We start from the raw sequence: 26,043 nt of genomic DNA, 5'->3' as shown, positions 1-26,043 counted from the left end.
GTGTGAGTGTGTGTGTGTGTGATGCTTACGGGGATGATGTCAGCCTGCGGGGTCCCCGCCGTGGCCAATGGTGGCAGCGGGGGCTGGGCCAACGGCGGCGACGGCACTGGGGGCGTCGGCGTCGGGGAGCGCGCACGGCGCCCCATTCATGCTCCGTTGGCCGGTATCCGTTTTAACGGGTACCGGGGAGCTCACGGTGGAGCGGTCTGGCCCCTCCGTGGTTGGGGGGAAGGAGCCTCTCCACGCTCGCCATGGAGACATCGGGGCATCTTCACGATTCCGGCGTAGGCGATTTGGACGAAGACGCTCGGTGCCCGTGCCCGTTACCGGGAGATGAACGCTCTCCTCCACCGCCGCCACCGCCGCCGCCCTCCGCTCTCCCTCCGCTCCAACACAGCCTGTTGCACTCTTCGCCCGGTTCGTTCCGCGCTCCTCCTCCTCCTCCCGCCGCCCCCGCCGCCCTCCACCCTTCCTCTCGCCACGGCAGCCAACTCAACCTGGGCGACCACCCAACGACGGGTTCCGGCCCCGGGAGCGGCGGCAAACATCGCCAACCCAGCCCTTTGGTTCATCGCCGCGACAGCAACCCCTTCACCGAGATCGCCATGAGCTCCTGCAAGTACAGCGGCGGCGTGATGAAGCCCCTCAGTCGCCTCAGCGCGTCCCGCAGGAACCTCATCGAAGCCGAACCCGAAGCGCAACCCTTACAGCTCTTCGGGCCCAGCGAACCCCCCGAAATCGTCGTCTCGCGCGAAGACAACCACGCGCCGGCCGCCCGACGCCCCGAGCGGCCGAGCGGCCACCCGGCGCCCGCCGCCTTCGCCAAAGGGCCCAAGCGCAAAGCGCAGAACATCGGTTACCGGCTCGGACACCGACGGGCGCTCTTCGAGAAGAGGAAGCGCCTCAGCGACTACGCGCTCATCTTCGGCATGTTCGGCATCGTCGTTATGGTCATCGAGACCGAGCTCTCCTGGGGGCTCTACTCCAAGGTACCGGGGCGGCCGACGGGGTGGGGATGGGGCTCTTGGTGTTGGGTGGTGTCCATGGGGTCAACGAGGAGCTGGTTGCCCCATCTGGTGCCCATGGGCTTGGAATAGAGCTGGTTGCCCCAGTCGGTGGTGGTGGGGTGAGCATGGACCCAGTTGACCCATCTGGTGACTGTGGGGTGAGAACAGAGCTGGTTGCCCAATCAGGTGCCCATGGGTTTGGGATGGAGCTGGTTGCCCCATCTGGAGCCCATGGGTTTGGGATGGAACTGGTTGCCCCATCTGGAGCCCATGGGTTTGAGATGGAGCTGGTTGCCTCATCTAGTGCCCACGGGCTTGGAATAGAGCTGGTTGCCCTATCTTGGTGCCCATGGGGCAAGCACAGAGCTGGTTGCCCCATCTGGTGCCCATGTGGTCAACGAGGAGCTGGTTGCCCCATCTGGTGCCCATAGGGTGAGCACAGAGCTGGTTGCCCCATCTGATGCCCATGGGGTCAACAAGGAGCTGGTTGCCCCATCTGGAGCCCATAGGTTTGGGATGGAGCTGGTTGCCTCATCTGGTGCCCATGGGCTTGGAATAGAGCTGGTTGCCCTATCTTGGTGCCCATGCGGTGAGCACAGAACTCGTTGCCCCTTCTGGTGCCCATGGGGTCAAGGAGGAGCTGGTTGCCCCATCGGATGCTCGTAGGGTGAGCACAGAGCTGGTTGCTTCATCCAGTGCCCGTGGATTTGGAATGGGAGTTGGCTGCCCCATGTGGTGTCCGTGGGGCAAGCATGGAGCTATGTGCCCCATCTGGTGCCTGGTGGGGTGACTGTGGAGCTGGTTGCCCCATCTGATGCCTACAGAGCTGGTTGCCCCGTGCAGTGCCTGGTAGGATGAGCATGGAGCTGATTGCCCCGTCTGGTGCTCATGGGGTGGGCACAGAGCCGGTTGCCCCAGCTGGTGCCCGTTGAGCTGGTGGCCCCATCTGGTGCTCATGGAGCTGGTTGCCTCATCCATTACCTACAGAGCTGGTTGCCTCAGGTGGTGTCCACACAGCGAGCCTGGGGTGGATCATCCCACCTTTTGGCCCGTAGGATGAACACAGAGCCCTTTGCCCTTCTGGTGCTCATGGAGCTGGTTGCCTCATCTATTGCCCACGGAGCTGGTTGCCCATGTGGTGTCCACGCAGCGAGTACGGGATGGATCATCCCATCTTTTGGCCTGTAGGATGAACACAGAGCCCTTTGGCCCTTCTGGTGCTCATGGAGCTGGTTACCCCATCTGGTTTTCAAGGGGTGAACACGGAGCTGGTTGCCTCCTCCATTGTCCATGGAGCTGGTTGCCCATGTGGTGCCCATGCAGTGAGCCCAGGATGGATCATCCCATCTTTTGGCCCGTAGGATGAACACAGAGCCCTTTGGCCCTTCTGGTGCTCATGGAGCTGGTTGCCTCATCTATTGCCCACAGAGCTGGTTGCCTCAGGTGGTGTCCACACAGTGAGCCCGGGATGGATCATCCCATCTTTTGGCCCGTAGGATGAACACAGAGCCCTTTGGCCCTTCTGGTGCTCATGGAGCTGGTTGCCCCATCTGGTGTTCAAGGGGTGAGCATGGAGCTGGTTGCCTCAGGTGGTGTCCACACAGCAAGCCCGGGGTGGATCATCCCATCTTTTGGCCCATAGGATGAACACAGAGCCCTTTGGCCCTTCTGGTGCTCATGGAGCTGGTTACCCCAACTGATGTTCAAGAGGTGAGCATGGAGCTGGTTGCCTCCTCCATTGCCCATGGAGCTGGTTGCCCATGTGGTGTCCACGCAGCGAGTACGGGATGGATCATCCCGTCTTTTGGCCCGTAGGATGAACACAGAGCCCTTTGGCCCTTCCGCTGTGGGTCAGGGCCGTCCAGGCTGGCTGAGCCCCAGCCCCGCTCTAGGATGCTGCGGCCGCAGGTGTCAGACACCCCGACCTTCGTGCTGGTGGCCACCAGGACCCCATGCTGGACCACCCGTGGAGCTGCCCCGTGGGCCAACCCACCAGGGTCTGGAGTTCCCAGCGCTCCTGGAGGCACCGAGCCCTGGGGGATGTGGTGGAACCCCCACCTCCTCCTCCTCCTCCCCACCTCTTTCTTCCCTTTTTTTTTAGGGCAGGATAGTGTCTTTTATTTGTAATTCTTCCCCTTCCCCCCTCTCCTCCCCTTCCAGCTCTGCTCGCGGGCTTCACTGCTTGGCAGCGACGTGAATAACTCTTTGTACCGACATCTGTCAGGTTATTTATACCGAGCCAGCCAGGGGAGAGCAGCGGCACCCGCGCCGGCACGGCGTGTGGGGCACCCATGGGTGTCAGCGGGGCGGCGCTGCTGGGGGGCGGCTGCCGGGGGTCCCCGTGCTGCGGTGCCACCAGCGGAGGTGGAGCGGGTGGAGGGAGGGATGCCATGGGGGTCCTGGGGGGGGCGAGGGACCCCACCGAGGCACTCGGTGGGCAGTGGAGGGTCCGGAGGGTCCTGAGCCCCAGCCAGCATCAGCAAGAGCCCAGTGGCCACCAGCAGTGATTCTCTCTGCTGCCTCGGTGCTGAGCTGGTTCCCTCTCTGAGGAGGAGGAGGATGCTTCACCCGCATCCCTGGTACCTTCTCCGAGGAGGAGGATGCTTCACCCGCATCCCTGGTTCTCTGAGGAGGAGGAGGATGCTTCACTCGCATCCCTGGTTCCTTCTCCGAGGAGGAGGATGCTTCACCCGCATCCCTGGTTCCCTCTCCGAGGAGGAGGATGCTTCACCCGCATCCCTGGTTCCTTCTCCGAGGAGGAGGATGTTTCACTCGCATCCCTGGTTCCTTCTCCGAGGAGGAGGATGCTTTGCCTGCATCCCTGGTTCCTTCTCCGAGGAGGAGGATGCTTCACCCGCATCCCTGGTTCTCTGAGGAGGAGGAGGATGCTTCACTCGCATCCCTGGTTCCTTCTCCGAGGAGGAGGATGCTTCACCCGCATCCCCGGTTCCCTCTCCGAGGAGGAGGATGCTTCACCCGCATCCCTGGTTCTCCGAGGAGGAGGAGGATGCTTCACCCGCATCCCTGGTTCCTTCTCCGAGGAGGAGGATGCTTCACTCGCATCCCTGGTACCTTCTCTGAGGAGGAGGATGCTTCACCCGCATCCCTGGTTCCTTCTCCGAGGAGGAGGATGCTTCACCCGCATCCCTGGTTCCCTCTCCAAGGAGAAGGATGCTTCACTCGCATCCCTGCTTCCCTCTCCGAGGAGGAGGATGCTTCACCCGCATCCCTCGTTCTCCGAGGAGGAGGAGGATGCTTTGCCTGCATCCCTGGTTCCTTCTCCAAGGAGGAGGATGCTTCACTCGCATCCCTGGTTCTCTGAGGAGGAGGAGGATGCTTTGCCTGCATCCTTGGTTCCCTTGCTGAGGAGGGGGATGCTTCACCTCTCTTTGCTGCTGCATCCTCTTCCCTGGTTGCTCCAGCTCCCCGTTGAGAGGAACGGGGCCAAACTACTGTCCTGGTACCTGTTGCGCCACCGCCGCCGCCCACACTGGGTTCCCTGGGCCCGTGCGCCTGGGGCCGGGGGACACTGGCTGCTCTCTCCGCGCTGCCGCTAGCGCTCGCACGCCCGGCATCCCCGAGCTGCTGTGTCAGCCCAAGAAGACCCCGTGACTCAGCGCTGCTGCCGTGCAGCAACCCCAACTTGTGCCGACGGCCGCGGGGTCGGCTGCTGCTCGTGCCGATGACCGCAGGGTGCAGCCCTTGGCTGGAGCCACGGCAGCAGCCAACCCTCTCAAAGTCCCCATCAGTGGGAAACCAGCTTGCTGGGGGGGCTGAGACGTTGGGAAATGTGGTGGGTATAGAATCATAGAATCATAGAATCACCAGGTTGGAAGAGACCCACCGGATCATCGAGTCCAACCATTCCCATCAATCACTAACCCATGTCCCTCAGCACCTCGTCCACCCGGCCCTTAAACCCCTCCAGGGAAGGGGACTCAACCCCCTCCCTGGGCAGCCTCGGACACTGCCCAATCACCCTTTCTGGGAAAAATCTTTTCCTAATATTCAGCCTGACCCTCCCCTGGTGGAGCTTGAGGCCATTCCCTCTCGTCCTGTCCCCTGGCCCTTGGCAGAAGAGCCCAGCTCCCTCCTCTCCACAACCTCCTCTCAGGGAGGTCTCAGCGTGTCACGAGCTCACCAGGTCTCAGCGTGCCATTAGCGTGGCCGGTTTCACCGTCCTGGGGATGGGGGTGAGGGATGTGGTGGGGGCAGCGGCAGGGCAGGTTGGTTTGGAGCCCACACCTTGGTGAGGGGCCCCGGCATGGGTGAGTCCGGGCTGTGGCTGGCAGTAGCATGGGCTTGATGGCCACAGAGATGGGACAGGGAATCCTGCTTTTCATGGCAGGGTCCACCTGCTTGTGTCACCGGTGAATCGGGGGCTGTTGTAGTTGAACTAGAGCTATTTATCAGGAGGATCTAATTAGAGCATCCATTAGGGTGCTGGATGTGACCACGGTGCTGGTGTTGGGAGTCCCAGCGATGGGAGGCTGGGAAACGTGCTGGGCAGAAGGGGATTGAAGAAATGTTTGGAGAAAGGGCTCGTAGTGCTGGTGGTGCCCTCGCTATGGTGATGCTGGTGATGGAGCGAGTGCAGAGAAGAGCAACGAAGCTGGGGAGGGGGCTGGAGAAGAAGAGGAGCGGCTGAGAGAGCTGGGGGGGTTTAGCCTGGAGAAGAGGAGGCTGAGGGGAGACCTCATTGCTCTCTGCAACTCCCTGAGAGGAGGTTGTGGAGAGGAGGGAGCTGGGCTCTTCTCCCAAGGGCCAGGGGACAGGACGAGAGGGAATGGCCTCAAGCTCCACCAGGGGAGGGTCAGGATGGACATCAGGACAAAATATTTCACAGAAAGGGTGATTGGGCAGTGTCCGAGGCTGCCCAGGGAGGGGGTTGAGTCCCCTTCCCTGGAGGGGTTTGAGGGCCGGGTGGACGAGGTGCTGAGGGACATGGGTTAGTGATTGATGGGAATGGTTGGACTCAATGATCCGATGGGTCTCTTCCAACCTGGTGATTCTATGATTCTATGATTCTATGAAGGGCTGTAGGGGGAAGAAGGAGGTATTGGGATGGGGCGTGTATCTCCATGGGGTTGCCGAGCCCGGCGTTGCGGCCAGTGCTGACAGCATCCCACAGCCACGTCCCCCTCTAACTCCAGCCCTGCTCTCACCTTGCAGGATTCCATGTTCTCCCTGGCCCTGAAATGCCTTATCAGCCTCTCCACCGTCATCCTGCTGGGCCTCATCATCGCCTACCACACGCGGGAGGTGCAGGTAGGTCCCGGTGTCGCTGGTGCCAGGGTGGGTGGCTGGGAAAGGATGCGGCGCTGGTGAGGCTGCACCTCAAATCCTGGGTTCAGTGTTGGGCCCCTCGCTCCAAAAAGACCTTGAGGCGCTGGAGCGTGTCTGGAGAAGGGAACGGAGCTGGGAAGGGGCTGGAGAACAGGGGTTGTGGGAGCAGCTGAGGGACCTGGGGCTGCTTAGTCTGGAGAAAAGGAGGCTGAGGGGAGACCTCATCGCTCTCTGCAGCTCCTGGGAAGGAGGTTGGAGCCAGGTGGGTACTGGGCTCTTCTCCCAAAGAACAAGTGATGGAATGAGAGGAAATGGCCTCAAGTTGCTTCAGGGGAGGTTTGGTTTGGAAATTGGGAAAGATTCCTTCACTGAAAGGGTTCTCAAGCCTGGTAGAGGCTGCCCAGGGCAGTGGTGGGGTCTCCATCCCTGGATGGGTTCAAAAACCCTGTGGCCGTGGCTCTTCAGGACGTGGTTTGGTCAGCGCGGTGGGGTTGGGCTGATGGTTGGACTAGATGAGCTTCAAGGTCTTTTCCAACCTTAAGGATTCTGTGGTTCTATGTTTGCCTGCCAAACGCTATGGGGCAGCAGGACCTGAGCTTACAGTCTGCGTGGACCTTTCTCCCTCCGTGCCGGGGTCTCCAGGCACCCAGGGGTCTGCATGGGGTGCTCGGTGGAGCTACTGTCGGCTGGAGGAGGCTGCAGCCAGGAAGGGCTGGGACCAGCCAAGGTGCCAAGGAAAGCTGTGACACCCTTTCCTAATCAGGGCTGCCCACTCTCTTCCTCCCTGGCTTTGCTGGGAAAAGGCTCCCGGTTTGCTCCAGGAAGGCTGCGCTTCCCCACGGTGTCCGGCTTCGGCACGGGGCTGGGCTCTTTTTATTTATATTAATAAGTAATATCAAATATTCTCTTGATTCTTGAGTCGTAGCCTTAAAAATCACAGAATCAGGGAATGGGTTGGGTTGGAAGGGACCTCAAAGCCCATCCAGTTCGACTCCTGCCATGGACAAGGACACCTCCCACTTCTCCCCAGCTGGAGAAGAGGGTCTGTGAGGTTCAATGAAGCCAAGTGCAAGGTCCTACACCTAGGTTGGGGCAATCCCTGATTTCAGGAGATCCAAGGAGATCATATAGCGACCTTCCAGTACCTGAAGGGGCTACAAGAAAGCTGGAGAGGGACTGTTCATAAAGGCTTTTGGTGATAGGATGAGGGAGAATGGGTATAAACTGGAGAGGGGCAGATTTAGGCTTGATATAAGGAAGAATTTCTTCACCATGAGAGTGGTGAGACACTGGAACAGGTTGCCCAAGGAAGTTGTGGCTGCCCCATCCCTGGAGGGGTTCAAGGCCAGGTTGGATGTGTCTTTGGGTAACCTGATCCAGTGGGAGGTGTCCCTGCCCATGGCAGGGGGGTGGAACTGGATGATCTTTAAGGTCCCTTCCAACCCAAACCATCCTAGGATTCTATGATCCAACCTCTGGAACACCTCCAGGGCTGTGGAAGTGGTTTGGGAAGAAGGAATGAAGGAGAAGGAGAGTCCCAGGCAGGGATGCCGAAGTCCTCGGTGTTTTGATGCACCAAGGATCCCAGCTCATCCCACCCCAGGCTGGGAGCAGGAGCCCCTCTCCCTACCTGCTTCCCAGGAGCTCCCGCTCTGGCTCAGCCCGAGCTGCTGACCAGTTGCTCAAAGCAAATATTTGAAAGCTTTGGTATTTGCTAGGAAAATATTTACTCTGGGGTGGTGGTGGTTGGGGTCAGCCAGGCGGGCTGTGCCCCCGCGCTCGCCGCCTTCCGCCCCGTTGTTGTTCTTGGGAGCAGGTTGTGCAAACACAGCGTCCACTCGAGCCGTGCGTGGGCTTCCCACCTCTCCTGTGATGCTGGAGACCGAATCCCCTCTGCTAGAGCCTAAATCACTGCTGCCAGAGCTCAAATCCCTGCTGTTGGTACCCAAGTCCTCGGTGCCAGAGCCCAAATCCTCGGTGCCAGAGCCCAGATTCCCATTGCAAGAGCCCAATTTCCCAAAGCCCTGATTCCCACTGCAAGAGCTCAATTACCTAGAGCCCAAATCTCCACTGCTAGAGCCTAAATTCCCATTGCAAGAGCCCAGTTTTCCAGATCCCAGATTCCCACTGCAAAAGCTCATTACCCAGAGCCTAAATCCCCACTGCTAGAGCCTAAATCACTGCTACTGGACCTCAAATCCCTGTGGTTGGTAGCCAAATCCTCTCTGCTGGAGCCCAAATCCTTGCTGCTGGAGCCCAAATTCCCACTGCCAGAGCCCAGATTCCCATTGCAAGAGCCCAGTTTCCCAGAGCCCAGATTCCCACTGCAAGAGCTCAATTACCTAGAGCCCAAATCCCACTGCTAGAGCCTAAATCACTGCTGCCAGAGCTCAAATCCCTGTGGTTGGTACCCAAATCCTCGCTGCTGGAGCCCAAATCCTCGCTGCTGGAGCCCAAATCCTCGCTGCTGGAGCCCAAATTCCCATTGCAAGAGCCCAGTTTTCCAGATCCCAGATTCCCACTGCAAAAGCTCATTACCCAGAGCCCAAATCCCCACTGCTAGAGCCTAAATCACTGCTACTGGAGCACAAATCCCTGTGGTTGGTACCCAAATCCTTGCTGCTGGAGCCCAAATTCCCATTGCAAGAGCCCAGTTTCCCAGATCCCAGATTCCCACTGCAAAAGATCATTACCCAGAGCCCAAATCCCACTGCTAGAGCCTAAATCACTGCTGCCAGAGCTCAAATCCCTGTTGCTGGTACCCAAATCCTCGGTGCCAGAGCCCAAATTCCCCCTGCCAGAGCCCAGATTCCCATTGCAAGAGCCCGATTTCTCAGAGCCCAGATTCCCACTGCAAAATCTCATTTTCCCAGAGCCCAAATCCGTGCTGCCATCCTTCTGCAGGGTCCTGAGGGCGCGTGCTGTGCCGATGCAGGCTCTGACCCTCTCCATGCTCCAGCCATGTGGCTCCAGCTGCTCCGCTGGGATGATGCTGCTGGGAGGGAGGAGAATGAGATCAATTTGACTTGATTTGCTCTGGACAAAGCCGTGCTGGCAGCTGAGCACCCTGTTAGCCCTTAGATGCTTTTTAAGGGAACGCTGCTGATCTGGACAGGGGTGGAAAGCCACAGCTTCTTGTCTCTCTTGCCCCTAGAGGGGCTGCACTCATCCTGCCACAGCACTGCTGGACCTCCTGGGCCTCCAGGAATGGCTCAACGGCATCTTCAACCTCTTCTTAATTGTATTAATTGTGCTGAGTCCTTCAGGATATTTCCAGCTCTCCCTGTGCCTCCGTTTCTCCAGGACTGGGCATTGTTGTGCGTGGGGTCCTGGGTACAGTGGGCTGGGATGGCAGCGGGTCTCCAGGGTGTCCCTGAGCCCATCGTCCTCCATCCAGGGCTGCAGGGGAGCAAGATCATCCCGCCTGCCCTGACGAGGTTGTGGGCTGCTGCTCTTTGCTCTCCGGTAGGCTGACAGGGTGCAGAGAGTGGCTGGGACCTCATCCCACCCTGAGCCAGGGCTCCCAGTGGATCGACACCCTGGAGATGGCTCTGCCCTATACTCCAGACGAGGTCTGTGGCCACAGCGGTGTGGAAAGGGTTCCACCTGTGGGGTTGGAGGGGGCACAGCCCCTCTCATCGCTGCTCTTGGGGGGCCCAGAGCTCTTTGTGCATGCGGTTAGTTGAAGGTTTTTAACTTGTGAGTGGCTTGGCTGGAGCTGTGGTGGCCAACACACGTTCTCCTTGCCTAGCTGGAGCTGGGGCTGGAGAAATTGGGGGTGCTGGAGAAGTTGGGGATGCTGGAGAAGCTGGGGGTGCTGGAGATGTGGAGGATGCTGGAGATGCTGGGGGTCCTGGAGATGTGGAGGATGCTGGAGAAGTTGGGGATGCTGGAGATGTGGAGGATGCTGGAGATGTGGAGGATGCTGGAGATGCTGGGGATGCTGGGGATGTGGAGGATGCTGGAGATGTGGAGGATGCTGGAGATGTGGAGGATGCTGGAGATGCTGGGGTTGCTGGGGATGTGGAGGATGCTGGAGAAGTTGGGGATGCTGGAGAAATTGGGGGTGCTGGAGAAGTTGGGGATGCTGGAGAAGTTGAGGGTGCTGGAGAAGTTGGGGATGCTGGAGAAATTGGGGGTGCTGGAGAAGTTGGGGATGCTGGAGAAGTTGAGGGTGCTGGAGAAGTTGGGGATGCTGGAGAAATTGGGGGTGCTGGAGAAGTTGGGGATGCTGGAGAAATTGGGGGTGCTGAGGATGTTGGGGATGCTGGTGATGTTGGGGATGCTGGAGATGCTGGGGATGCTGGGGATGCTGGAGATGCTGGAGATGTTTGGGATGCTGAAGGTGCTGGAGATGGTGGGGATGCTGAAGATGCTGGGGTTGTTGGGGAGTCCCCGTCAGGTACCTCTGGACTGTGCCAAGGTTTCCATGGAAACCTGCAGCGATGCGCCACAGGTACAGGGCTGAGAAGGGCTCGCACAGAGGGAAACCTGCCCCAATCTCCCCTTGCTCCTTCCTTTCTCCAACCTGCCCCGCTGCAACTCCCCCCACACGCAGTCAGAAGGCTCCTTGCCTTTTTCCTCTTGCTAATTTGTTTATTTTTAACACCCTTTTCCAGGAAGGAATGGGCTGTCAGCTCCCTGACTGCCTGGGAGCTCCCTTGACAGCTTGGAGCGCTTTTATAAACAAGTTCTCAAACAAAGCAGCTAAAAAGGAGCAGAGCTTTCCAAACAGACAGGGAGGTGGCCAGGGACAGCCGCTCCATGACTCAGTCCCGGCGGCGACTCTCGACGTCCCTGGAGAGAGCCCTGCGTGCCGCGCTGTGCTGGCTCAGGTGCTCCGGTGCCTCTGGTAGAACAGGAGGTTTGTTCCCAGGCGCGATGCCAGCCGGGGCCACGCTCCCACCCATCACTTGGGCTGGAGCAGCTGCCAGAGCTCCCGGTCCCCCAGGATAAGCCAGGATCGCTCTGTGCTTTTGCAGGGTCGAGGACACGGTGGTGATGTTAGCGCCGGCTGCCACGTCCCCCTTGGAGCCTTTCCCGGCGGTGTCTTTGCCAAGCGCTGCTCACAGAGAGGCCCTGAGTGTGTCCCCGATGCTGTGGGTGACACCGCGGTCCCTGTCACACCAGGGACAAGGCAATGTAGAATCAGAGAATCGGAGAATCACCGGGTTGAAGAAGACCCACCGGATCATCAAGTCCAACCATTCCATCGACCACTAACCCATGTCCCTCAGCACCTTGTCCACCCGGCCCTTAAACCCCTCCAGGGAAGGGGACTCAACCCCCTCCCTGGGCAGCCTCGGACACTGCCCAATCACCCTTGCCATGAAAAATTTTTTCCTAATGTTTAGCCTGAACCTCCCCTGCCTTAGGGGTCCATCTGGGTGACCCCCAGTGGTCTGGCAGTGCCACCTGAGCTGCTGTTTCCCCGACTCCATCGGAGACCCCAACTCTGTCACTGATGGTGGGGGAAAAGCTGGTACCCAGGATGAACTGGTGGTTGCTATGACAACAGAATCCCATCGCCGCCAGCAGCTGGGTGCTCCGGCTGCCGTGTTCCCTCCCCAAAACTTGCTCTGAATGCCAGAGCCCAAGGTGTCGGTGACACGGGTGCAGCACTAGCAGGAGCAAAAGGCCAGAGACCTTGTGCTGATGCTCAGTGGCACTTCAGCTCTGTGCCCCAGGCGAGGAGGCTGTGCAGGGAGCTGGGTTCCTCCCAGCCCGTATGCAGGAGTGGGTCTTAGAATCACAGAATCGCCAGGTTGGAAAAGACCCACCAGATCATCGAGTCCAACCATTCCCATCAATCACTAACCCATGTCCCTCAGCACCTCGTCCACCCGGCCCTTAAACCCCTCCAGGGAAGGGGACTCAACCCCCTCCCTGGGCAGCCTCGGACACTGCCCAGTGACCCTTTCCATGAAGTATTTTTTCCTGCTGTCCAGCCTGAGGCTCCTCTGGTGGAGCTTGAGGCCATTCCCTCTCGTCCTGTCCCCTGTCCCTTGGGAGAAGAGCCCAGCTCCCTCCTCTCCACAACCTCCTCTCAGGGAGTTGCAGAGAGCAATGAGGTCTCCCCTCAGCCTCCTCTTCTCCAGGCTAAACCCCCCCAGCTCTCTCAGCCGCTCCTCTTCTTCTCCAGCCCCCTCCCCAGCTTCGTTGCTCTTCTCTGCACTCGCTCCAGAGCCTCAACATCCTTCTTGTGGGGAGGGGCCCACAACTGACCCCAGGATTCGAGGAGCGCTCTCCCCAGGGCCGAGGCCAGAGGGAGAAGAACCTCCCTGGCCCTGCTGGCCACGCCGGGTCTGATACAGGTCAGAGTGACCTGTCCCCATGCCACACCTGGGCATGTGCTTGAGGCTGGGCACTCTAAAGCTTTCTGGGGTGTCCCCGTAGCACGCAGGCAAAGCAACAGCGGGGATGGCGAAGGCTCATTCCCACCTTTTCCTTCTCTACCCATCTCCAGCCCTCCTAGCCGAAGCCATCCCGGCTTCCGTGGGGCTCCGGTGTTGCTGCCCCCTGGCCCGAGGTGGGATGCTGGTGGGGCGGGGTTGGCTGGAGCCACTGCTAACGGAGTGTTTTTCATCCCGGTAGCTCTTTGTGATCGACAATGGAGCCGACGACTGGCGGATAGCGATGACGTATGAGCGCATCCTCTACATCAGCCTGGAGATGTTGGTTTGTGCCATACACCCCATCCCTGGGGAGTACAAATTTTTCTGGACAGCCCGCCTGGCTTTCTCCTACACACCTTCCCTGGCAGAGGCAGACGTGGACATCATCCTGTCCATCCCCATGTTCCTGCGCCTCTACCTGATCGCCCGTGTGATGCTGCTGCACAGCAAGCTCTTCACTGATGCCTCCTCGCGCAGCATCGGGGCGCTCAACAAGATCAACTTCAACACCCGCTTCGTCATGAAGACTCTCATGACCATCTGTCCTGGGACAGTGCTGCTGGTCTTCAGCATTTCCCTCTGGATCATCGCAGCGTGGACAGTCCGGGTGTGTGAGAGGTGAGAGGGGCTGGGGCTGCAGGGGTGGTTTGGGATGCACGGCAGCTTGGATACTTTGGGATGCAGGGCAGTTAGGGATGCTCAACAATTCAGGATGCTCAGTGGTTCAGGGTGCTCAGTAGTTTGAGATTTGTGGTGGTTTGGGATGTGCAGTGGTTTGGGATACTCAGCAGTTTAGAATACATCATGGTTCTGGATGCTCAGAAGTTTGGGATACACGGTGTTTTGGGACACTCAACAGTTCAGGATGCTCAGCAGTTCAGGATACTCAGCAGTTCAAGCTGCTCAGCAGTTCAGGATGCGCAGTGGTTCAGTATATTGAGAGTTGGGGATACTCAGCAGTTTGGGATGCTCAGTAATTCAGGGTGCTCAGTGATTTGGGATGCTCAGCAGGTTGGGATGTGCAGTGGTTTGGGATACTCAGCAGTTCTGAATACATCGTGGTTCTGGATGCTCAGAAGTTTGGGATACACGGTGATTTGGGACACTCAACAGTTCAGGATGCTCAGCAGTTCAGGATGCTCAGCAGTTTGGGATGCTCAGCAATTTGGGATGCAGGATAGTTCAGGATACTCAGCAGTCTAGGATGCGTGGCGGTTCGAGATGCTCAGCAGTTCAGGATGCGCAGTGGTTCAGTATATTGAGAGTTGAGGATACTCAGCAGTTTGGGATGCTCAGTCGTTCAGGGTGCTCAGTGATTCGGGATGCTCAGCAGCTTGAGATGTGCAGTGGTTTGGGCTACTCAGCGGTTCAGGATGCTCAGCAGTTTGGGATGTGCAGTGGTTTGGGCTACTCAGCAGTTCAGGATGCTCAGCAGTTTGGGATGTGCAGTGGTTTGGGCTACTCAGCAGTTCAGGATGCTCAGCAGTTTGGGATGTGCAGTGGTTTGGGCTACTCAGCAGTTCAGGATGCTCAGCAGTTTGGGATGTGCAGTGGTTTGGGCTACTCAGCGGTTCAGGATGCTGAGCAGTTTGGGATGTGCAGCATCTAGGGATGCTCAGCAGACTGGGCTGCGCAGCAGAGCTGTGATGTCCCAACAGCCTGTGAGGGAGCTGCGGAGATGCGGGGGCTCAGCCGATGTGGATTCCCACCACGGAGCCCCTGTCCTGGTCCCTGTCCTGGCAGCGCAGTCCCTGGGCTCGGGCAGCGTGTCCTGCGCGCGGTGCAGCCGGCGCCGCAGCCCCAGGAGGGTGGGTGGGGGACGTGGGGAGCAGTGGGAGCTGGCGGAACGTGCCTGGGGAGAGGCCGGAGGAGCAGCGGCGCCTGGCTTGGGCTCTGGCATCGCTGCCAGCGAGTGCCATGACAACCCCGCGGTGACAAACCCACTGCCGGATGGCATCACGCCGGCAGCAGCGTGCTCGGTGTGGGGGTTGCTGTGGCGACCGACTCCGGTGGGTACCGCTCGCCTCCATCGCTTGAGGAATCGGGGTTGGGGAGGGGGTGGGTGCTGTGGTGGAGCACCCCCGCCCACCCAGTGCTGTGCCAGAGGGGGTTCTCCCTGCCTGTGGTGTGATGCCAAGCACAAATCCAGGCTGCGGGTGGGGGGAGAGTGGATTGGGAGCAGCCCTGAGGAGGAGAAGGGCTTGGAGCGCTGGGGGGTGAGAAGCTCCACATGAGCCGGCAACGTGTGCTCTGAGCCCAGGAAACAACCTTGTCCTGGGCTGCATCCAGAGCAGTGGAACCAGCAGGCAGGGAGGGGATTCTGCTCCTCTGCTCCACTCTGTGAGACCCACCTGGAGTCCTGTGGCCAGTTGTGGAGTCCTCAGCACAGGAAGGACCTGGAGCTGTTGGAGCGAGACCAGAGGAGGCCACGGAGATGATGCGAGGGCTGGAGAACCTCCCATACAAGGGCAAGCTGAGAAAGTTGGGGTTGTTGAGCCTGGAGAAGAGAAGGCTGCGGGGAGACCTTAGAGCAGCTTCCAGCATGGAAAAGGGCTCCAGGAAAGCTGGGGAGGGACTTTTGGTTAGGGAGTGCAGGAAGAGGGGAATGTTTTTGAGCTGCAAGAGGGGAGATTGAGATGAGATCTTAGGGAGAAATGTTCTCCTGTGAGGGTGGGGAGGCCCTGGCCCAGGTTGCTCCATCCCTGGAGGGGTTCAAGGCCAGGCTGGATGGGGCTTGGAGCCCCTGATGCAGTGGGAGGTGTCCCTGCCCATGGCAGGGGTGGGACTGGATGGGCTTTGAGGGCCCTTCCAGCCCAACCCATTCCAGGATTCCATAAGGTGGTGGCAGCATCCATCCATCCAGGGGCAGGGAGGACAGGGACCCTGCAGGGTGCCTGGAGCGCAGGGGTTTGGGGAGTGATGAGGGAACTGAGGCTGTTTAGTCTCGAGAAGAGGTGGCTGAGGGAAGACCTCATCGCTCTGCTGAGGTGGGTGCTGGGCTCTGCTCCCAAGGAACAAGTGATGGGATGAGAGGAAACGACTTCAAGTTGTACCAGGGGAGGTTTAGACTGGATGTTGGGAAAGATTCCTGCACAGAGAGAGTGGTGAAACCCTGGCAGAGGCTGCACAGGGCAGTGGGGGAGTCCCCAGCCCTAGAAGAAGAAGCCACGCAGATGAGGTGGTCAGAAATGGTTGGACCTGATGGTCTCAAAGGTCTTTTACAGCCAAATGATTCCATTATTCCATGACCCCTTGCCTTGGCAGCAAGAACCGTGGCAGTCAAGCAACACGCTGAGAGTTCTCAAGCTTTTCCAGGCTGTGTTTGCCTTCCTGCCTCCCTTAATGATGTTCTCAGGATGTTCTGGATCGTCGTGCCCTCCTTAATTGTGTTTGGGAGATTGTTATTTGTGTCTCCTAAACGGGGAGCAGGCGGACAGGCTCTCCGGGGGGTTGATTCTGCACCTGGGAAGCTTCGGCTGGAAAAACGCGATGTAAAGAAAGAACCACTCCCAACCATCAAAAATGAGGAATGACGCAGACGAGGCGCTGCAGATCACCGGCACCGCAGCTGCTGCCACCTCCCTCTGCCTACAGAGCAGCAGATGTGAACCCAGGCAGGATCCCAGCCAGGCTGGGGATGCAGGACCCCGGGGGGATGCAGGAGCTGGGAGGATGCAGGACCTGGGGGATGCAGGAGCTGGGAGGATGCAGGACCTGGGGGATGCAGGAGCTGGGAGGATGCTGGACCCGGGAGGATGTAGGACCCAGGGAAATAGAGGACCTGGGGGGATGCAGAACCTAGGGGGATGCAGGACCTGGGAGGATGCAGGACCCAGGGAAACAGAGGACCTGGGGGATGCAGGACCTAGGGGGATGCAGGACCTGGGAGGATGCAGAACCTAGGGGGATACAGGACCTAGGAGAATGCAGGACCCAGGGAAACAGAGGACCTGGGGGATGCAGGACCTAGGGGGATGCAGGACCTGGGAGGATGCAGAACCTAGGGGGATACAAGACCTAGGAGAATGCAGGACCCAGGGAAACAGAGGACCTGGGGGATGCAGGACCTAGGGGCATGCAGGACCTGGGGGAATGCAGGACCTGGGGGAATGCAGGACCTGGGAGGATGCAGGACCTGGGAGGATGCAGGACCTGGGAGGATACAGGACCCGGGGAGATAGAGGACCTGGGGGATGCAGGACCCGGGAAGATGCAGGACCCAGGGAGATTGAGGACAAAGGAGGATGCAGGACGCCTGGCTGAATGCAGAAACTGCGAGGATGCAGAACCTAGGGGGATGCAGGACCTGGGGGAATGCAGGACCCAGGGAGATAGAGGACTTGGGGGATGCAGGACCTGGGAGATGCTGGATCTGGGAGGATGCAGAACCAGGCGGTATAGAGGACCAGGGAGGTGCAGCACTGCTGGAACGTGCTCCATCCCCAAAGGATGCCCCGTCCCCAGGGCATGCACCAGCCATGGACGCTGCATAGCTCCTGCAAGGGTGACCCAGGGTATGTCCCCGTGTCCCCATGGATGTCAGATCTAGCCCTGGAAACCAGTTTGCCCTGACCTACAGGACCATGGTTGGACTTGATGATCCAGTGGGTCTTTTCCAACCTGGTGATTCTATGATTCTATGATTCTATGATTCTATGATCCCCAACGTGCACCCGCAGGGGCTGGGCAGCTCAGAGGTGGCTGTGCCACTCCGTGATGTGGTCCCTGGGCTGAGGTGGCAGCTCGGAGGTGCATCCCCTCGGTGCCGCGGTGCATCCCCTGGGTATATCGTAGGCTGCTCCCATGCCCACGGGAGCAGTGTCGCTGCTGGGTATCCTCCGGTGCGTGCCGGGGAGGGGGGAACACAGCTTTCCGAAGGCAGCGAGTCGCTTAGCAACCTCGCCCGCTCGCCCGCTCGCCGTGCAGAGCTGCCTGCGGTGCCAGCAGCGCTGCCAGCCCTGCCCGCCGACGGTGCGCACGTGCGCTCGCACATGGGCCGGCACGTGCGAACCGGCCCCGCGCCCCGCGGCGAGGGTGCAGCCAGCCTGGAGCTCCCCGAAGGCGCTGCCCAAAGCCAGGGGGTTGGTGAAGCTTGAGCCGGTGCTGCCGCAGCATCCGAGCATAGCGACGCTCCAGCGTGGCACGGGACGATGCTCATGGCTTAGCGGGGGCAAGTGGATGAGGGGTGACGGAAACGAGCAACGGGGCTTAACCGGTCAGGGCAATGGATATCGCATCTTCTTGTTTCATAGAATCATGGAATCACCAGGTTGGAAAAGACCCACTGGATCATCGAGTCCAACCATTCCCATCAATCACTAACCCATGTCCCTCAGCACCTCGTCCACCCGGCCCTTAAACCCCTCCAGGGAAGGGGACTCAACCCCCTCCCTGGGCAGCCTCGGACACTGCCCAATCACCCTTTCCATGAAATATTTTTTCCTGATGTCCAGCCTGACCCTCCCCTGGTGGAGCTGGAGGCCAGCCTCTCCTCTTTATTAGCTCCTTCTGCTCCAAGTGCTTCTTGGAGAGGAAAATGCCTCCCTGTCCGGCTGTGTCGTAACCCCCGTGCTCAGCATGGTGCTCCCGGGGTCACCTCCATGGCTTGAGAGTTCATTTAGAATGATAGAATCATTTGGTTGGAAAAGACCTTTGTGTCCAACCAACCCTGTCCTCTTCTGAACCATCTCTGAGCACCTCATCCACCCGGCTTTTGAACCCATCCAGAGATGGAGGCTTCACCGCTGTCCTGCGCAGCCTCTGCCAGTGCCTGAGAACCCTTTCAGTGAAGGAATCTTTCCCAATTTCCAATCTAAACCTCCCCTGGTGCAACTTGAGGCCGAGAGGGAATGGCCTCAAGCTCCACCAGGGGAGGGTCAGGCTGGACATTAGGGAAAAATATTTCCCGGAAAGGGTGATTGGGCAGTGTCCGAGGCTGCCCAGGGAGGGGGTTGAGTCCCCTTCCCTGGAGGGGTTTAAGGGCCGGGTGGACGAGGCGCTGAGGGACATGGGTTAGTGATTGATGGGAACGGTTGGACTCGATGATCCGATGAGTCTTTTCCAACCTGGTGATTCTATGATTCCATGATTCTATGATTCTATGATTTTGGAGACCCCACGGTGATGGGCTCTGGCTCCCCTGGCCATGGCGCAGCAGCGGCTCTCGCCGTGGCTGAGGGTGCTTTTGCCTGCACCAGGATCTCATCTCAGTCTCCACTCACTTGGAGGGAAAAGCATTTTGGAAGAGGAGAAAACCCAACTGCTCTAGGAACAAGGAGCCGGGGTGAACCGAGGGCCAAAAGCTCCATCTGGTTTTCCTCGGATGACTTTACGAGGAGGCTGCGCGAAGCCTGCTGGCGCGAGGGATGCGTGCAGGGAGGAGGGTGCCCACCCTGCCCATGGAGGGGTGAAGGTGCTGGGCAGCGTCCACTGCCGGGAGCCAGATCTGCATCCCTTGGGAAGCATCTCCACATGGGTTTGCTGGGCTCACACTGGGGAGCTAGAGGCAGCCGTGTTGCGTGTTTTTCGGAAGAGCCACAGCCGGGGTGGTCGCTGACCTCACAGCTTGGCAAGGGGACGGCCACGGGAAGTTTGCAGCATCCTCAAAGCTGCAGCCGCTCCACGTGTGCTTTGTCTCGAGCGCATGAGCCGTTCCCACACGCCGCTCCCAGAGCCAAGTGCGTGCCGGAGGCTTGGCAGGATCCGTTCGCGGCATTTCTGCTGACAGCACCGTCCCCGGGGGGGACGCGGAGGAGGACACCAGTGCTGAGCTGCTGCAGTTGGGGATGTTGCTGAGGTGTAGCTGCTTCTCGCATCGGTTGGTTCTCACCGCCGTGCCACGTGGTAGTGGGGATGCAGGCGGTGGGACCGGGATGCGGTGGCAGAAGCCCTTTGCATTGAGTTTCTCCTTTGATTTTGTCCATGTGGGTTTTCCTGTGCCATAAATTGTACAACCGGTGTCGCTATGGGGCATAAAATCACGGAATGGGTTGGGTGGGGAGGGATCTCAAAGCCCAAAGCCCTTGCCATGGGCAGGGACACCTCCCGCTGGATCAGGGGGCTCCAAGCATCATCCAAGCTGGCTTTGAACACCTCCGGGATGGCCATCCTGCTGCTCTCTGAATTCCTTGTTACACAGCGCAGCCTCGTGCCAGGGATGCTGCCATGCCCAGGGGTCACCGTTCCTCCCGCAGCATCCCCGGCCCCGGCTGTGACCCCGCTGCCCGTATCTCCTTGGCAGGTACCACGACCAGCAGGATGTCACCAGCAGCTTCCTGGGTGCCATGTGGCTCATCTCCATCACCTTCCTCTCCATCGGCTACGGCGACATGGTCCCTCACACCTACTGCGGGAAGGGGGTCTGCCTGCTCACCGGCATCATGGTAAGCGCCGTGCCGAGCCGGTTGCCCCACGGGCTCTGCCTGTCCCTGTGGCAGCAGGGCCACCAGATTTTTCCCTGCTTCTTCAGCTGCCTTGTCCATGCCACAACAGCTTCATCTCCAAGGTCTCCCAACCTGGAAGCTGACAGAGCTGTAATTGCAATTAGCATAAATACGGTAATTAGCACAATGTGGCAGGTTGGTTGAGGAGGTGACGGGGCAGGCTGGCTGTTGCAGTGGGACACCGGCCTCTCCCCTGCCCCGTAGTCCCCACTGGTGAGTTTGGGGTGGATTTGGACCCGTCTTCAACAAGGGAAGAGAGAGCTGGAGCGCAGCGGGGTCAGGGTGTCCCCAGGGAGCAGAGGGGCCCCCGAGCATCCCTTGGCCATCCGTGCTCGCACCGCCTGGCTTCCATCACCCAGACTGATCCCAAATGCTGCTGGGACCAGCTGGGAGCCCTCCACCCCCGCTGTGCTCCCACCGACGTCACCGCTCTGCCGTGGCTTGGTTTCCTCGTGTCCAGGTCACTGTCCCCGCGGCATCCGGCGTACCTGCTCCAGGCGCCAGGAGACGTCCCAGCTTGCGAGATCCAGCTGGGGTGACGAAAGGAGCAGCCAGGGACTCTGTGATCGCAGCTCCTTTGCGGACCCATCCTAGCACCCCACCTTTTCCCCCTCACAGCTGCCAGACTCGGGATGGATGGAGCCATCCCCATCCTCATTTCCCAGCCGGGGGCAACCCAAGCTGGCACCCGGCACCAGCTGGGCTTGGCTCTGCCTCTTTGCATCATGTGTATGTGGCATCCCTGGAGGTGGATCCCACGGGTACCACTTTGGGAGGAAGCTGTTGGCATCCCTGGGAGTAGATCCTACGGGTTCCACTTTGGGAGGGAGCTGTTGGCATCCCTGGGAGTGGATCCTACGGGTACCATGATGTGAGGAAGCTGTTGGCATCCCTGGGCGTGGATCCCATGGATACCACTTTGGGAGGAAGCTGTTGGCATCCCTGGATCCCATAGGTACCACTTCAGGAGGAAGCTGTTGGCATCCCTGGAGGTGGATCCCATGGATACCACTTTGGGAGGGAGCTGTTGGCATCCCTGGGGGTGGATCCCACGGGTACCACTTTGGGAGGAAGCTGTTGCCATCCCTGGGAGTAGATCCTACGGGTTCCACTTTGGGAGGGAGCTGTTGGCATCCCTGGATCCCATAGGTACCACTTCGGGAGGAAGCTGTTGGCATTTCTGGACATGGATCCCATGGGTACCACTTGGGGAGGGAGCTGTTGGCATCCCTGGGTGCGGATCCCTTGGATGCCATGCAGAGGAAGGTGTCCAAGTGCCTTGGACCTGCTCTGTATCAGAGATTTGAGAGATGCAGGATGCTCAGCCGCATCCCTGAGAGTAAAAACCCATGAGAACTGTCAGCCGAGGATACTGATCTTATATTATCTGCACATCTTTGCTCTGCCTCAGATGAGGTCGGGCACCCCTGAGGCTGCTGCTGTCAGAAAAGCCCTTTTTGGGGGCGATGCAGCATTTCCGAGCAGGGGAGCAGCCTCCGGCTTGGCCAAGTGGGGTCCTGGTGCTGGGGGATCCCCCAGCCAGGAGTTGCTTTGAACCGAGGCACCATCTGGCACAGCATTCTCCCCATCCGACTGCTCAGCACCCCAAACCAGCGGGGATGGGGACCCCCAAACCTGCCAGGGGCTCCCCCAGGCTCCCCAGGCTGCAAGCCCTGGGTCAGTCCCTCTGCCAGGAAGAGAGAAGCAGTGGGAGCCAAGAGCGCGCAGTGGGACCTTTGAGGATGCTAAAGGATTCAGCTCCGAGCACAATGTTAATTAATGACTCTTTAATAAATTAAGGAGCTTTTGCTGGGATGGGGGCCCTCTGCCAGCGTGCCGGGAGGGGGGAGCAGCTCATCTGGCACGGGCAGCAGCAGGCAGAGTGCAGGAGCTCCGCGGGGAGCGGAGGCTTGGCACCCGTGCTTTCCAAAGCCGAATACGCGCCGGAGACGATGGATCCGGCCCTAATCACCAGGATAAGTGAGCTCCCAGCTGGCACTGTTGGGAGACGCGGCGATTCGAGGGGGTCTCAATTTGGGGTCCCCCTTCCCCTCACTCCCTCAGATCTCTTGGTGCTTCTCCAGATCTTCTGGGTGCTCCCACCCCGGGCATCTCTTGGGAATGGGGGTCCCCATCCTGCAGGTCCCCAGCACAGGACAGGTCCCCGCTGGTACCAGTAAGCAGACAGGCACCAACTGAGGGCTTATTGCTCATCACTGCTGACCTCGTAAATCAGCCCCAGCCTCCCGTTAATTACTCAGCACATCCTCAGCTGCTCAAGGACACCAGGTTCTGCGATAGCTCCTCATTAGGATGATGTAGGTGGAGGGCTTTAGTTAATTAAGGGGTTGTGGTGGTGAGGGTCGGAGCGCTGCTGTTGCACGAGGCTGCTGGAAGGTGACAAACCATTTTGCTGACTGATGTCCCCACGCAGGGTGCTGGCTGCACGGCGCTGGTGGTGGCCGTGGTGGCCAGGAAGCTGGAGCTCACCAAAGCTGAGAAGCATGTCCACAACTTCATGATGGACACGCAGCTGACAAAGCGGGTAAGGAGCCATCACGAGGGGCTGTGGTGGGAGCTGGGGATGCGGAGGACCACGGTGTGAGGAACCTGTTGGCAGCCCTGGGGATGGCTCCCACGGGTGCCACTCAGAAGAAGGTGTCCAAGGGCTCAGGGCTGGGTCCAGCCCTGTTCAATGTCTTTATCAATGACCTGGATGAAGGCATCGAGGGCACCCTGAGCAAGTTTGCAGATGACACTAAGCTGGGTGGAAGCTGGATCTGCTGGAGGGTCAGGAGGCTCCAAAGGGATCTGAACAGGCTGGATCCATGGGCTGAGACCAACGGCAGGAGGGTTAATGAGGCCAAATGGCGGGTCCTGCACTTGGGGCACAACAACCCTGAGCAGCTCCAGCCTAGGAGAAGTCTGGCTGGAAAGTGCCTGGAGGAGAAGGACCTGGGGGGGTTGGTTGAACAGGAGCCAGCAGGGGCCCAGGGGGCCAAGAAGGCCAAGGGCATCTTGGCTTGGATCAGACCCGGCGTGGCCAGCAGGGCCAGGGAGGTTCTTCTCCCTCTGGCCTCGGCCCTGGGGAGACCGCTCCTCGAATCCTCATGTCTCCCCTCAGCCTCCTCTTCTCCAGGCTAAACCCCCCCAGCTCTCTCAGCCGCTCCTCTTCTTCTCCAGCCCCCTCCCCAGCTTCGTTGCTCTTCTCTGCACTCGCTCCAGAGCCTCAACATCCTTCTTGTGGGGAGGGGCCCACAACTGACCCCAGGATTCAAGGAGCGAATGATTCTACTTGGTTTACTGACAGATAGGGATGGTTGGACTCTATGATCTCGGAGGTCTTTTCCAACGTGGTGATTCTATATATTGGGCTCTTTGATGCAGGGGATGGTGGCAAAGTGGTGCAGCCCTTGGGATGGGCTCCCAGTGCTGGGATGTGCCTGGGACACACAGCTTTGCGCTGGAGAGCGGAGCCGTGTGCTGGCAAGAGCCCTGACACTCCGGGAATAGTTGAGGGCTTCAACGTGGCCGGGTCAGGGAAGCAAACAGCCGCTCAGCCCCATTCCCCAGCCCTGGATGTGGATCTGCAGGCTTGGTGCCAGGCAGGCGGCGGCCAATTCATCTTGGAGTGAGCAGCGGGGGCGCAGGTTTAGCCGGGGAGCCTGGGGGAGCTGTGTCCTCACGCCGGGACGTGCCAGGAGCAGCAGATGGATGTGGGAATGGAGCAGAGCGTTGGGATCTTTCCTTTTTCACAGGGGCTAGGGGTAAGGTGGTGGAGCATTGGTGCAGGAGAGGATGGGGATGCATGTGTTGAGATCTGGTGCAGCTCTACCTGCCCTTACTCCTCTCCGAGCTGCCCATGATCCCTTGTGAAGGTGCAGGAGGCTCTGCTCCTGCAGCGCTGAGCGCCTGGCTCCAGCTGGGATGAGTGTTCTCGCTGCAGTGGCTCATAAACCAGTGGCTCGTGGCCAGCCCGGCGTCTCCGTGAAATCCTGTGGCCGGTGACCTGCAGCTGACTCTCCTCTTGCAGATCAAGAACGCAGCGGCCAACGTCCTGCGGGAAACGTGGCTCATCTATAAGCACACCAAGCTGCTCAAGAAGATCGACCACGCGAAAGTCAGGAAGCACCAGAGGAAGTTCCTACAAGCCATTCACCAGTAAGGGGCTGCGCGTCGGGCTGGGGCTGAGCGGGGATGCTGAGCTCTGAGGGGTCCAGCTCCTGGCAGACGTGTGGGGATGATCCTTCCAGAGCTTAAAGGGGCTCCAGGAAAGCTGGGGAGGGGGCTCTTGATCAGGGAGCGCAGGGAGAGGACTAGGGGAATGGTTTCGAGCTGGTTGTCCAGAGCAGTGGTGGCTGCCCCATCCCTGGAGGGGTTCAAGGCCAGGTTGGATGGAGCTTGGAGCCCCTGCTCCGTGGCAAGAGGGTGGGACTGGATGGGCTTTGAGGTCCCTTCCAACCTGAACCGTTCTATGATTCTCATTTCCCAAAGCTGGGATGCCGCAGGTGTCCGGCTGTGGTTTGCAGTTGGGAAGGAGATGCAGCCACGTTGTTCTTTTCCTTTTTCCCCAGGTTGAGGAGCGTGAAGATGGAGCAGAGAAAGCTGAGTGACCAAGCCAACACCCTCGTCGACCTCTCAAAGGCAAGTCCCCGCTGTGACCTCGCGGCTCAGCCAGGCTGCCCAAGTGTTTCTCTTCACTTGGGAAAAGCAGCAGCAAGACCTGGCTGACCGCAAAGTGCTCCGGCTCAGGAGATGGAGGATGAGAGGAAATGGCTTCAAGTCGCTCCAGGGGAGGGTTGGATTGGATATCGGGAAAGATTCCTTTACTGAGAGAGTGGTGAAACCCTGGTAGAGGCTACCCGGGGCGGTGGTGGAGTCTCCATCCCTGGAGGGGTTGAAAGAACACGTAGATGTGGTGCTTCAGGACTTGGTTTGCTTGGCACAGCGGGGTTGTGATGATGGCTGGACTTGGATGAGCTTCAAGGTCTTCTCCAGCTTCAATGATTCCATGATTCTGTTCGATGTCAGCTAGGATTCGCTGCCTTGCGAGTCAAGAGGGGAAACGCGGACCCAAGCCAGGGGTTGAGGGGGGTGACCCTGCATCCAGGAAAGGGCTTTGCTCCCCACACCCCCTTATGCAGCCCCAGTTCGGGGTTCCGCTGCTTGGCTGTATGGAGACAGTTTCCTCAGTTTAATACCCTGGGGTGAGCCAAGCTGTGGTCACGGTGCCCTGTGAGCTCCTGGACCGGGCTGAGACGAGGAGGTTCTTGGGGTTAAAGGGGTTGTGGTGTTGGTGTGACCCCCTCTAGCCTCGGCACAAGAACCCAACCGCTGTCCCCTCTCCGTCCCTTTCCCTTGTAGATGCAGAACGTGATGTACGACCTCATCACCGAGCTCAACGACCGCAGCGAGGACCTGGAGAAGCAGATCGGCAGCTTGGAGAGCAAGCTGGAGCAGCTCAGCGCCAGCTTCAACTCGCTGCCCCTGCTGATGGCCGACATGCTGCGGCAGCAGCAGCAGCGCCTGCTCGCCGCCGTCCTGGAGGCGCGGGGGGTCGGCGTGCCCATGGGCACCCCCCAAACTCCTCTCTCGGAGAGCCCCATCGGGGTCAGCTCCACCTCCTTCCCTACCCCTTACACGAGCTCAAGCAGCTGCTAAAACACGGCCCCTCCGGAGAGGGGAAGCGTCTCCAGGCGGGTCCCCGAGGTCTCCGTGGATTTCCTTCTGGTCTTCGAAGCACCGCGAGGACCCTTCGGCCGGAGCCGGTGGGACCAGCCGTGCCGAGCGACGCTCGGAGCTTCTTGCCAACGCCTTGGTCTCGGGAATTGCATCCCCGTTCAGGTGCCTCTACACGTGGTGAAGGAAAAGGGGGACGGGAGGCGACGCGCTGCGACGTCCGGTGGCGAACGG

At 59.5% G+C, this 26,043-nt stretch overlaps 1 protein-coding gene across 1 annotated transcript; it reads left to right on the top strand.

The window, feature by feature from the left end:
- Positions 1-236: 236 nt before the first annotated feature.
- KCNN3 (potassium calcium-activated channel subfamily N member 3) lies at positions 237-25,841 on the top strand. Its single transcript, XM_069878736.1, has 8 exons — positions 237-989; positions 6,180-6,275; positions 12,888-13,306; positions 19,929-20,070; positions 22,565-22,675; positions 24,164-24,291; positions 24,705-24,774; positions 25,495-25,841. The coding sequence occupies exons 1-8, from the start codon at positions 252-254 to the stop codon at positions 25,789-25,791; spliced, it is 2,001 nt and encodes a 666-aa protein (XP_069734837.1). The 5' UTR covers positions 237-251; the 3' UTR covers positions 25,792-25,841.
- Positions 25,842-26,043: the final 202 nt, after the last annotated feature.

This window comes from Phaenicophaeus curvirostris, chromosome 29 (genome assembly GCF_032191515.1).
Source record: "Phaenicophaeus curvirostris isolate KB17595 chromosome 29, BPBGC_Pcur_1.0, whole genome shotgun sequence".
NCBI classification, from domain to species: Eukaryota; Metazoa; Chordata; class Aves; order Cuculiformes; family Cuculidae; genus Phaenicophaeus; species Phaenicophaeus curvirostris.
Note: the sequence above shows the minus strand (reverse complement) of the source record. Positions and strands in the feature narration are given on the sequence as shown.